General features: G+C 58.1%; 1 protein-coding gene across 3 annotated transcripts in view; it reads right to left on the reverse strand.

Moving 5' to 3' along the window:
- Window positions 1–2,111: 2,111 nt before the first annotated feature.
- LOC137301679 (fibronectin type III and SPRY domain-containing protein 2) overlaps window positions 2,112–13,567 on the reverse strand; it is a 31,163-nt gene continuing 19,707 nt past the window's right edge. For 2 of the 3 annotated variants that reach the window (XM_067971241.1, XM_067971240.1), the window contains exons 9-13: window positions 10,186–10,342; window positions 9,465–9,598; window positions 9,097–9,226; window positions 4,058–4,234; window positions 2,112–2,376 (exon numbers count right to left, since the gene is read on the reverse strand). In XM_067971241.1, coding sequence (XP_067827342.1) covers window positions 2,124–2,376; window positions 4,058–4,234; window positions 9,097–9,226; window positions 9,465–9,598; window positions 10,186–10,342 — 851 coding nt within the window. In that variant the 3' untranslated portion in view covers window positions 2,112–2,123. The remainder of the gene's footprint in view (window positions 2,377–4,057; window positions 4,235–9,096; window positions 9,227–9,464; window positions 9,599–10,185; window positions 10,343–13,567) is intronic. The other variant, XM_067971242.1, reaches the window with a different exon arrangement.

The following is a 13,567-nucleotide window of genomic DNA, read 5'->3' on the forward strand; positions in this document are numbered from 1 at the left end:
CCCCTCCCCACGGCCCACTCCGCCCCCCCCTCCCCACGGCCCACTCCGCCCCACCCCCCCCCACGGCCCACTCCGCCCCACCCCCCCCACGGCCCACTCCGCCCCCCCCCCCCACACGGCCCACTCCGCCCCCCCCCCCCACACGGCCCACTCCGCCCCCCCCCCCCACACGGCCCACTCCGCCCCCCCCCCCTACGGCCCACTCCGCCCCCCCCCCCACACGGCCCACTCCGCCCCCCCCCCCACACGGCCCACTCCGCCCCACCCCCCCCACGGCCCACTCCGCCCCACCCCCCCACACGGCCCACTCCGCCCCCCCCCCCCACACGGCCCACTCCGCCCCCCCCTCCCCACGGCCCACTCCGCCCCCCCCCCCACACGGCCCACTCCGCCCCCCCCCCCCACACGGCCCACTCCGCCCCCCCTCCCCACGGCCCACTCCGCCCCACCCCCCCCACGGCCCACTCCGCCCCACCCCCCCCACGGCCCACTCCGCCCCACCCCCCCCACGGCCCACTCCGCCCCACCCCCCCCACGGCCCACTCCGCCCCACCCCCCCCACGGCCCACTCCGCCCCACCCCCCCCTACGGCCCACTCCTCCCCCCCCCCCACACGGCCCACTCCGCCCCCCCCCCCACACGGCCCACTCCGCCCCCCCCCCCCACACGGCCCACTCCGCCCCCCCCCCCACACGGCCCACTCCGCCCCACCCCCCCCACGGCCCACTCCGCCCCCCCCCTCCCCACGGCCCACTCCGCCCCCCTCCCCACGGCCCACTCCGCCCCCCCCTCCCCACGGCCCACTCCGCCCCCCCCTCCCCACGGCCCACTCCGCCCCCCCCTCCCCACGGCCCACTCCGCCCCACCCCCCCCCACGGCCCACACCCACCTCCTTCTGCTCCGGGGTGAATCAGTGGGTGAAGATTCTCACACGAGGTTTGTGAGATCGGAACCCCAGGAATTTTCATTCACATCATCACTTCACCTCTGGAGGGATTGGCACAGCGTGGCAGCAGGAACTGAGGGCGAGGTGTGGTTAAGAGTTGATGCAGGAAATGAGGGGGGAAATGGGGGTGTTAAAAGGTCTCATTGATCTGATGGGGAGAAGAGGGTAAAGGGAAAGGGGAGTCTCTGTGAAGGGGGAGAGTGACTGCAGACTGTCCCCTGGGGGAGCGATGGTCTGTGAAATATGGATATTACTTCCCTAATTGTTTAGATTAAATTCTGAAGTAAAAAGTGTTTAAATGATCGCTGGATCCCCTAGAACTGTGTGCACCGGGGAGAGGGGCATGTGTACAGACGGTGGATGTGGAAGGGTGTGTGTATGGGGAGGGTATCTGTAGGGATGTGTGGGGGGGAATGTATAAAGGGGGTTTTGTGTGTCTGTGTGTGCGCGCATGGCTGGGTGGGCGAGCGGCCCGGTGGGAGAGCGGCCCGGTGGGCGAGCGGCTCGGTGGGAGAGCGGCCCGGTGGGCGAGCGGCCCGGTGGGAGAGCGGCCCGGTGGGCGAGCGGCCCGGTGGGAGAGCGGCCCGGTGGGCGAGCGGCCCGGTGGGAGAGCGGCCCGGTGGGCGAGCGGCCCGGTGGGCGAGCGGCCCGGTGGGAGAGCGGCCCGGTGGGAGAGCGGCCCGGTGGGCGAGCGGCCCGGTGGGCGAGGGTGTGATCCGAGGGCAGTAGTCGGGAGCACCAAAATTGGCCTCAGCACCCTGGGTGAAAGAGGTGAAAAGCTGCCCCAGTTCCAATGACTCCGGTTGTGTGTGAACGTTTGGCGGGGCCAGGATTGGGATTGGGCATCGACTCCGTCAACATTCAGGAAGGTTCCAGAGGGTGGGGGGAGGTCAGGTGGTCAGGTGGGGAGGTCAGCAGGAGGTCAGCGGGTCAATGACAGGGCTGCAGTACCAGTTTGCGCCACTAGGGACGCCCTAGTCCCGCAGTGCACTGGCGCCCTCTGGTGGTGGCCCCGCGGTACTGCCTCCTGTGGACCCTCTCAAACCATCCGCTCATTTCACACCTCGACCGCCAACCGTGACAAGCAATTTCACATTTGAAGGATGTTTTCCTTTTAACTAAAACCCAAAACCCAATCCCACACAACGTTTGCTGCAGCTAAAACTGAAGGAAAATCTTACTGTAATTTTGCAAACTCAGGGATGGGAATTCTGTGACAGATTTTTAAAATGCCGGATCTTTCTAAAGCAAAACAGGGATTGACAAGATTCTGAAACTGCTGTGAGAAGGTGAAGAGGTGCTGAGGGACGTCAGAATTAAAGAAGGAAAGTTTCCCCATGTCGTAGTCCAGGAGAATTCCAATCCTTTTGGGGGGGATGGTGAACCTCAGGTCTGGGGTGATCCCATTGTGCAGGAATTCAAACTTACTCCTGCAGGTTTAAAACAAGAAAAAAAATGCAAGCAATGAGTGAATGTCTCCACCAGGAGTAGCTCACACTCGCAGCTCACACTCGCAGCCATGCTCACAGCTCACATACATGCTCGCAGTTCACACACATGCTCGCAGTTCACACTCGCAGCTCACATACATGCTCGCAGTTCACACTCACAGCTCACACACACAGCTCACAGCTCACAGCTCACATACATGCTCGCAGTTCACACACATGCTCGCAGTTCACACTCGCAGCTCACATACATGCTCGCAGTTCACACTCACAGCTCACACACACAGCTCACAGCTCACAGTCACATACATGCTCGCAATTCACACTCGCAGCTCACACTCGCAGTTCAGCTCACACACACAGCTCACACTCGCTATTTCATTTCCTAGAATTAGAAAATGTTCCAGTACAGATTTTAGGAGCCTGAAATGCATCAAAGTACCAAACCAGTCCCACCACATTGTTTAAGCTAAAATATAGCTCATTGTTCATGATTTATGGCTTCACCCTCTAGGTCCCAGTAACGTAGGAGTGAGAGGGTGAGGATGGGGGGAGGTGGAGGGTGGCTGAAGTTACTGCTAGAGAAGGGGCCCGCCATTCCCCCCAGTGTGAGGGGAGAGGGTGAGGGGGCCCGCCATTCCCCCCCGTGTGAGGGGAGAGGGTGAGGGGGCCCCGCCATTCCCCCCCAGTGTGAGGGGAGAGGGTGAGGGGGCCCCGCCATTCCCCCCCGTGTGAGGGGAGAGGGTGAGGGGGCCCCGCCATTCCCCCCCGTGTGAGGGGAGAGGGTGAGGGGGCCCCGCCATTCCCCCCCGTGTGAGGGGAGAGGGTGAGGGGGCCCCGCCATTCCCCCCCGTGTGAGGGGAGAGGGTGAGGGGGCCCCGCCATTCCCCCCCGTGTGAGGGGAGAGGGTGAGGGGGCCCCGCCATTCCCCCCCAGTGTGAGGTGAGAGGGTGAGGGGGCCCCGCCATTCCCCCCAGTGTGAGGGGTCCCCCATTTCCCCGCAATGTGTGGGGGAGGGCGAGGGCGAGGGGATGGGGAGGCCCCATTCCCCCCTGTGTGAGAGGCCCCCCCATTCCCTGCAGGGTGCAATTACTGAGAGCCGCGCCCCTGACGTTACGACACTATGTCAATGATCAGCAATGAGGGGTGTGGCACAGTACGACAGGGCCTGAGCACGGAATAGGTTGTAACCGGCCGCAGGGGGAGTAAGTTTAACAGAGAACCCACGGTCAGTTGGTCCCTGAAGATCCACAGCAAAGGAGGAGAAAACAAGATCGAGACACAGGTGGAGGGAGTTGGAAAGGATCTAAGTGGATGCTGTAAAGGGCCTTAATGAAGGAACAATCTGGAATAAAAGAGTTTCTCAAACTTACCTCCTTCAATGTCATTTATTCCTCACAGATACTGTGTGAAGAAGCTAAACTTACAACAGCACAGATTCATTAACCAGGGCTGTCAGGAATCGTTTGGCCGCAACACAATTCCCACAGTCGAGGCTTCATTACTCACTATTTAAACCATTTATATATCAAATAAATCACAGAGAACCAGAGTACAAAAAGGCTGTTAAAGTTCACTGTGATTCTTGTGAAGGATTGGTTGTTGGGGTTTGCTGACAGTGAGTCGAGCCGCAGGAATGGATTTGATTGTGTTCACGACGTACCTGGATGGTGTGAGAGTGCGCTTCATGCACCATGATGTGATGTTTGAGCCGAGGTAACTGTCCCGTGGGGTGTTGCTGGAGGCCACGCCAACCCTGTACTCAGTATCTTCAGCCACTTCCACCTCCCAGTAATGTTTCCCACGGACCGGCACTAACTGGCCCATGACAGCAGCACAGCTGTGAGTGAAAATGTGTCTCAATATTAACGAGTCTCAGTGTTAACGAGTCTCAATATTAACGAGTCTCAATATTAACGAGTCTGTGTTAACGAGTCTCAGTGTTAACGAGTAATAATTGCAAGGATCGGGCGAGTGATCCGTTAGCTGTGGAGAGACTGGTGCATCTGGAACTCAGTGTTGGCCAATTGAAATTGCTGATTAGCCACAGATGTGACTATGGAGAAACCGTTCAGCCTCATGCACTGATTTTAGTAGAAAAAACCTCACAAAATACGAGTAAATCTACTTCACGCAGATATTCACTTAACAAACATTTCCCATCGTTCAGCTCCAAAATTTCCAATCTTTCTCTTTCACCGAAGTTTGGAATTCTGCCATCAGTTTATCAGACTCGGTCCGTCCGAGAGCAGCTTTCAGGTTTCTGTCTAGCAGTTGTGAACAGGACGTACACTCCCTCACACTCGCTCCCTCACTCGCGCTCCCTCACACTCGCTCCCTCACTCGCGCTCCCTCACACTCGCTCCCTCACTCGCAATCTCTCACACTCGCTCCCTCACTCGCGCTCCCTCACACTCGCTCCCTCACTCGCAATCTCTCACACTCGCTCCCTCACTCGCACTCCCTCACACTCGCTCCCGCACTCGCAATCTCTCACACTCGCTCCCTCACTCGCAATCTCTCACACTCGCTCCCTCACTCGCGCTCCCTCACACTCGCTCCCTCACTCGCAATCTCTCACACTCGCTCCCTCACTCGCACTCCCTCACACTCGCTCCCGCACTCGCAATCTCTCACACTCGCTCCCTCACTCGCAATCTCTCACACTCGCTCCCTCACTCGCACTCCCTCACACTCGCTCCCTCACTCGCAATCTCTCACAGGCACTCCCTCACTCGCAATCTCTCACAGGCACTCCCTCACTCGCACTCCCTCACACTCGCAATCTCTCACATGCACTCCCTCACTCGCACTCCCTCACACTCGCTCCCTCACTCGCGCTCCCTCACACTCGCTCCCTCACTCGCACTCCCTCACACTCGCTCCCTCACTCGCAATCTCTCACAGGCACTCCCTCACTCGCACTCCCTCACACTCGCTCCCTCACTCGCAATCTCTCACAGGCACGCCCTCACTCGCACTCCCTCACACTCGCTCCCTCACTCGCGCTCCCTCACACTCGCTCCCTCACACGCGCTCCCTCACTCGGGCTCCCTCACTCGGGCTCCCTCACACGCGCTCCCTCACACGCGCTCCCTCACTCGGTCTCCCTCACACGCGCTCCCTCACACGGGCTCCCTCACTCGGGCTCCCTCACACGCGCTCCCTCACTCGGGCTCCCTCACACGCGCTCCCTCACTCGGGCTCCCTCACTCGGGCTCCCTCACACGTGCTCCCTCACTCGCGCTCCCTCACTCGGGCTCCCTCACACGCGCTCCCTCTCTCGCGCTCCCTCACTCGGGCTCCCTCACTCGCGCTCCCTCACTCGCGCTCCCACACTCGCGCTCCCTCACTCGCACTCCCTCACACTCGCTCCCTCACTCGCAATCTCTCACAGGCACTCCCTCACTCGCACTCCCTCACACTCGCTCCCTCACTCGCGCTCCCTCACACTCGCTCCCTCACACGCGCTCCCTCACTCGCGCTCCCTCACACGCGCTCCCTCACTCGGGCTCCCTCACTCGGGCTCCCTCACACGCGCTCCCTCACTCGCGCTCCCTCACTCGGTCTCCCTCACACGCGCTCCCTCACTCGGGCTCCCTCACTCGGGCTCCCTCACACGCGCTCCCTCACTCGGGCTCCCTCACTCGGGCTCCCTCACTCGGGCTCCCTCACTCGGGCTCCCTCACACGCGCTCCCTCACTCGGGCTCCCTCACTCGCGCTCCCTCACTCGCGCTCCCTCACTCGGGCTCCCTCACACGCGCTCCATCACTCGGGCTCCCTCACTCGCGCTCCCTCACTCGCGCTCCATCACTCGGGCTCCCTCTCTCGCGCTCCCTCACACGCGCTCCATCACTCGGGCTCCCTCACACGCGCTCCCTCACTCGGGCTCCCTCACTCGCGCTCCATCACTCGGGCTCCCTCTCTCGCGCTCCCTCACTCGGGCTCCCTCACACGCGCTCCCTCACTCGGGCTCCCTCACACGCGCTCCCTCACTCGCGCTCCCTCACTCCGGCTCCCTCACTCGCGCTCCCTCACTCGCGCTCCCTCACTCGCGCTCCATCACTCGGGCTCCCTCTCTCGCGCTCCCTCACTCGGGCTCCCTCACACGCGCTCCCTCACTCGGGCTCCCTCACACGCGCTCCCTCACTCGCGCTCCATCACTCGGGCTCCCTCTCTCGCGCTCCCTCACACGCGCTCCCTCACTCGCGCTCCATCACTCGGGCTCCCTCTCTCGCGCTCCCTCACACGCGCTCCCTCTCTCGCGCTCCCTCACTCGCGCTCCCTCACTCGCGCTCCATCACTCGGGCTCCCTCTCTCGCGCTCCCTCACACGCGCTCCATCACTCGGGCTCCCTCACTCGCGCTCCCTCACTCGCGCTCCATCACTCGGGCTCCCTCTCTCGCGCTCCCTCACACGCGCTCCATCACTCGGGCTCCCTCACTCGCGCTCCCTCACTCGCGCTCCATCACTCGGGCTCCCTCTCTCGCGCTCCCTCACTCGCGCTCCATCACTCGGGCTCCCTCTCTCGCGCTCCCTCACACGCGCTCCATCACTCGGGCTCCCTCACTCGCGCTCCCTCACTCGCGCTCCATCACTCGGGCTCCCTCTCTCGCGCTCCCTCACACGCGCTCCCTCACTCGCGCTCCATCACTCGGGCTCCCTCTCTCGCGCTCCCTCACACGCGCTCCATCACTCGGGCTCCCTCACTCGCGCTCCCTCACTCGCGCTCCATCACTCGGGCTCCCTCTCTCGCGCTCCCTCACACGCGCTCCATCACTCGGGCTCCCTCACTCACGCTCCCTCACACGCGCTCCATCACTCGGGCTCCCTCACTCGCGCTCCCTCACTCGCGCTCCATCACTCGGGCTCCCTCACTCACGCTCCCTCACACGCGCTCCATCACTCGGGCTCCCTCACTCGCGCTCCCTCACTCGCGCTCCATCACTCGGGCTCCCTCTCTCGCGCTCCCTCACACGCGCTCCATCACTCGGGCTCCCTCACACGCGCTCCCTCACACGCGCTCCATCACTCGGGCTCCCTCTCTCGCGCTCCCTCACTCGGGCTCCATCACTCGGGCTCCATCACTCGGGCTCCATCACTCGGGCTCCCTCACTCGCGCTCCCTCATTCGCGCTCCCTCACTCGGGTTCCCTCACTCGGGCTCCCTCACTCGGGTTCCCTCACTCGGGCTCCCTCACTCGGGTTCCCTCACTCGGGCTCCCTCACACGCGCTCCATCACTCGGGCTCCCTCTCTCGCGCTCCCTCACTCGGGCTCCATCACTCGGGCTCCATCACTCGGGCTCCATCACTCGGGCTCCCTCACTCGCGCTCCCTCATTCGCGCTCCCTCACTCGGGTTCCCTCACTCGGGCTCCCTCACTCGGGTTCCCTCACTCGGGCTCCCTCACACACGCTCCCTCACTCGGGCTCCCTCACACGCGCTCCCTCACTCAGGCTCCGTCACACACGCTCCCTCACACGCGCTCCTTCACTCGCGCTCCCTCACTCGCGCTCCCTCACTCGCGCTCCCTCACTCGCGCTCCTTCACTCGCGCTCCCTCACTCGCGCTCCCTCACAATCGCTCCCTCACAATCGCTCCCCCACACACGCTCCCTCACTCGGGCTCCCTCACTCGCTCCCTCATTCACACTCCCTCAGAGTGATCGCTGAGAACATTGACTCACACGAGACTCGCCAGATCCGCACCCTCCCCGCTCCCCGTCCAGATTATGGAGGGATGCTGCTGCCCTTTGCCCTGTTGGAGCTGCCCGTTATTGGTTGACTTTGCTTTCTTCTGCTGGCCTGGAGCAATTATTCCGATTGGTTGAGCTGACCGTGATGACGGCTCCACTCTCCGTACAATGTTGCTGGTGTTGCCGTGGTGCTGAGGTTTGGTGTTGCCGTGGTGCTGAGGTTTGGTGTTGCCGTGGTGCTGAGGTTTGGTGTTGCCGTGGTGCTGAGGTTTGGTGTTGCCGTGGTGCTGAGGTTTGGTGTTGCCGTGGTGCTGAGGTTTGGTGTTGCCGTGGAGCTGAGGTTTGGTGTTGCCGTGGTGCTGAGGCCTGGTGTTGCCGTGGTGCTGAGGCCTGGTGTTGCCATGGTCCTGAGGCCTGGTGTTGCCATGGTCCTGAGGCCTGGTGTTGCCATGGTCCTGAGGCCTGGTGTTGCCATGGTCCTGAGGCCTGGTGTTGCCCTGGTGCTGAGGCCTGGTGTTGCCATGGTCCTGAGGCCTGGTGTTGCCATGGTGCTGAGGTCTGGTGTTTTCACCAGTGTTACACACCATTTCAGCAGATCACCAATGACCAGTTGTTGTAAAACACACATGACAAACACACACTCACATCTGCTTTTCATTTCACCATTTTACCAACAAACGCACCAAATAGTTAAAGTTCACGTGCACAGGCCGTGCAAATGAGAATCAAAAACGTAATTAGGCACATCTGGATTCCCAATTAGCCGCGTGTGGCTGGAGGTGAACCTACTGGATCTCACTGATCCCGAGACTGTACCACTCCTCTCCCAGGCTGCTACAACACCCACTGTCAAAGCTTAAACCCAAATCATAGCCACTCAGGCCAAGGTGACACAGCACCTGATACCTGTGAGTCATGACCTGCCCCAGTGACCAATCAATGGCTGCAGCGCAGGAACCTGGAACAACATTGGAGGCAGAAATGTTCTTTATCTTCACTAACTCACCGCGTAAACCTGTCGTCATAGGTCAGAGAATCAGTGAGAGCATCTTCCTCATTAGAAACTATCGTCAGGCCGTCCTCCAGGATGGAGAGTGAATAATGTGCAGTCTGCTCCTTCAGGTAAAGCTGGGTGCCTGTGATGGACAAAGAGCTGGTCAGAGCAGATTCCAAACTCCACCCAAAGGGGACGCAGTTCATCACCGCACATTGCTCACATCAAAGTAATAGAAAAATAACGTGATATTGGAAAAGGCTGCATTTTATATAATGTTGTAGAGCTCCAGCCAGTTATAATTCTCGATGTAATCCTTGGTGTGTGACAACGCTGCCCATCGATGGTCACGGTGAGGCAGGATCTGTCGATTTACTCACCTGTGGTCCGAACAGTTATGGGGTCACTCCTCTCACTGGAACCTCCTTTATTCAGCGCCCTGACGTAGAAGAGATAACTCTCACTTGGCTCCAGCTCTATTAATGTTTTACATGAAGTAATCCCAGTGAGAGACCTAGAAATAAAAACAACTCTTTACTGCTGAGTGTAAAACAACGAGCAGAAATAACACCCGGTGACCCAGGGCCGGACTCAGGGGTCACTCTGACTGACCAGCGATGGGCCGGACTCAAGGTCACTCTGACTGACCAGCGATGGGCTGGACTCGGGGTCACTCTGACTGACCAGCGATGGGCCGGACTCAAGGTCACTCTGACTGACCAGCGATGGGCTGGACTCGGGGGTCACTCTGATTGACCAGCGATGGGCCGGACTCAGGGGTCACTCTGACTGACCAGCGATGGGCCGGACTCAAGGTCACTCTGACTGACCAGCAATGGGCTGGACTCGGGGTCACTCTGACTGACCAGCGATGGGCCGGACTCAAGGTCACTCTGACTGACCAGCGATGGGCTGGACTCGGGGGTCACTCTGACTGACCAGCGATGGGCTGGACTCGGGGTCACTCTGACCAGCGGTGGGTCGGACGTGGGGCCCCCCCGATTCTGCCGGGTGTGAGGGTTGAAAGGTCAGCCCTGTGACGGGCAGTGTTTACTTTACCGAGAGTTTATTTTTATTTATGATTTTTGCCTCACTACTCACTCTGTGAGGGACTCCGTCCAATCACAGCTGCTGCAGACTTGACAGAATTCCAGAGTGTAGGAATCTGCGGGGTTCCGGTTCCCGGATCGCCACTCGATGTAGGCCGCGTCCCTGCCACTCGCCACCGCTCGACTGTTGAAACTTGGCGCTAAAGGGACTGAAACACGGAACCAAGGTCAGCAGCTGATCGACGGAGATCAGTGACGTCTCAGAGCCAAATACAGCAGAGGCAGAACCTGCTGGGTCCACTGCCCTCACTCGCTTCTGGGAGTTTGTGAAGTCTCCTCCCGCCCTTTACAAAGGCCTTTAGCGGGGTGGGAGTGAAGGGTCTTCCCATGCTGAGGGTCCTGGGGGCCAGGTGGGAAGGGGAGCGGGGAGGGAGGGGGATAGGGAAGGGGAGGGGAGGGATGGGAGAGGTGAGGTGAGGGGGTCGAGTACCAAAACCCCACCTGACCTCAGCACCGTGAGGCCTGAGCGATTTTAACTCCTGGGCCTCATCCACACGTTCCCCGTTCAGCTGCTCCCCAAAAACTGGCGGGAGGCGGCTGATAACCAGCAGGTGGGAGCGGAATTTCAAGAAGCCGGAGACCGTGGACCAGGTTGCCGGGTGTCTCCCAGTGAATTTACCTGTTGCCATGTGTCTCCCAGTGAATTTACCTGTTGCCAGGTGTCTCCCAGTGAATTTACCTGTTGCCAGGTGTCTCCCAGTGAATTTACCTGTTGCCAGGTGTCTCCCAGTGAATTTACCTGTTGCCGGGTGTCTCCCAGTGAATTTACCTGTTGCCAGGTGTCTCCCAGTGAATTTACCTGTTGCCAGGTGTCTCCCAGTGAATTTACCTGTTGCCAGGTGTCTCCCAGTGAATTTACCTGTTGCCGGGTGTCTCCCGGTATATTTACCTGTTCCCGGGTGTCTCCCGGTGTATTTACCTGTTGCCAGGTGTCTCCCGGTGTATCTACCTGTTGCCGGGTGTCTCACAGTATATTTACCTGTTGCCGGGTGTCTCCCGGTGTATTTACCTGTTGCCGGGTGTCTCCTGGTGTATCTACCTGTTGCCGGGTGTCTCCCGGTGTATTTACCTGTTGCCGGGTGTCTCCCGGTGTATTTGCCTGTTGCCGGGTGTCTCGCGGTGTATTTACCTGTTGCCGGGTGTCTCGCGGTGAATTTACCTGTCACCGGGTGCCTCCCGGTATATTTAATTGTTGCCATAGAACCATAGAAAAGATACAGCACAGAAGGGGGCCATTCGGCCCATTGTGTCTGCGCCGGCTCGAAGAACAACCAGGTGCCCATTCTAATCCCACCTTCCAGCACCCGGTCCGTAGCCCTGCAGCTTACAGCACTTTAGGTGCAGGTCCAGGTACTTTTTAAAAGAGTTGAGGGTCCCTGCCTCTCCCACCAATTCGGGCAGCGAATTCCATACACCCACCACCCTCTGGGTAAAAAAGTTTTTCCTCATGTCCCCTCTAATTCTTCCGCCAATCAGCTTAAATCTATGTCCTCTAGTTCTTGAACTCTCCGCTAGGGGAAACAGGTACTTCCTGTCTGCTCTATCTGGGCCCCTCATAATTTTGTACACCTCAATCAAGTCTCCCCTCAGCCTCCTCTGCTCCAAGGAAAACAACCCCAGCCTATCCAATCTCTCCTTGTAGCTGCAATTTTCAAGCCCTGGCAACATTCTTGTAAATCTTCTCTGCACTCTCTCCAGAGCAATTACATCCTTCCTGTAATGCGGTGACCAGAACTGCGCACAATACTCCAACTGTGGCCTTACCAGCGTTTTATACAGTTCCATCATTACATCCCTGCTTTTGTATTCTATACCTCGGCTAATAACGGAGAGCATTCCGTATGCCTTCTTCACAACCTTATCTACCTGTACTGCCACCTTCAGGGACCTGTTTACATGCACTCCAAGGTCTCACTTCCTCTACCCCTCTATATATTCCCATTTACTGCGTATTCCCTTTTACTGTTTGCCCTCCCTAAATCCATTACCTCACACTTCTCCGGGTTGAACTCCATTTGCCACTTTTCCACCCACTCCACCAACCCATTGATGTCTTCTTGGAGTCTACAGCTATCCTCTTCACTATCAACTACACGGCCAATTTTTGTGTCGTCTGCAAATTTGCCAATCATGCCCCCTACATTCAAGTCCAAATCATTAATATATACCACAAACAGCAAGGGACCCAACACTGAGCCCTGTGGCACACCACTGGAAACGGATTTCCATTCGCAAAGACATCCATCGACTTTTACTCTTTGTTTCCTGTTACTGAGCCAATTTTGGATCCAATTCGCCACATTTCCCTGCATCCCATGGACTTTTACCTTTCTGACCAGTCTGCCATGTGGGACCTTGTCAAATGCCTTACTAAAATCCATGTAGACAACATCCACTGCACCACCCTCATCAATCCTCCTTGTCACTGCCTCAAAGAATTCAATCAGATTTGTAAGGCATGACCTTCCCTGAACAAATCCGTGCTGACTATCCCAGATTAAACCATGCCCTTCCAAGTGACAGTTTATCCTATCTCTCAGTATTGATTCTAATAGTTTGCCCACCACCGAGGTAAGACTGACCGGCCTATAATTGATTGGCCTTTCCCTCGTACCCTTTTTGCACAATGGTACTACGTTTGCAGTCTTCCAGTCCTCCGGTACCTCCCCCGTATCTAGTGAGGATTGGAAAATGATCCTCGGAGCATCCGCTATTTCCTCCCTGGCTTCCTTCAATAGCCCAGGAAACAATCCATCCGGCCCTGGTGACTTATCAACTTTCAAGGATTCCAGTCCCTCTAATACTTCCTCTCTCGTTATGTTTACCTTATCCAATATTTCACACCTCTCCTCTTTAACTACCACGTCTGGATCATCCCTTTCCTTTGTGAATACGAGACAAAATATTTATTTAAAACCCTACCCACATCCTCTGCTTCTACACACAAGTTAACCTTATCATCCCTGATAGGTCCCACCTTTTCCTTAGCTATCCTCTTGTTCTTAATGATAAAACATCTTTGGGTTTTCTTTAATCTTACTAGCTAATATTTTTTCATGCCCTCTCTTTGCTTTCCTTATTTCCTTTTTTATGTCATCCCTGTACTTTCTATACTCCCCTAGGCTTTCTGCAGTATTTAGTTTTCTGTGACAGTCATAAGCTTTCTTTTTCTGCTTTATCTTGCCCCGTATACTTCTAGACAATCGGGGGGCTCTAAGTTTGGCAGTGCCACCCCTTTTCTTTGAGGGAATGTGTCTGCATTGTACCCGTAGAATTTCACTTTTTAGTGCCTCCCACTGACTTGCCACTGATTTCTCCTCAAGTAGTTGTGTCCAGTCCATTTCTGCCAAATCACCTCTTAGTTCTGCAAAATT

The sequence above is a fragment of the Heptranchias perlo genome, chromosome 34 (genome assembly GCF_035084215.1).
Source record: "Heptranchias perlo isolate sHepPer1 chromosome 34, sHepPer1.hap1, whole genome shotgun sequence".
Lineage (NCBI taxonomy): Eukaryota > Metazoa > Chordata > Chondrichthyes > Hexanchiformes > Hexanchidae > Heptranchias > Heptranchias perlo.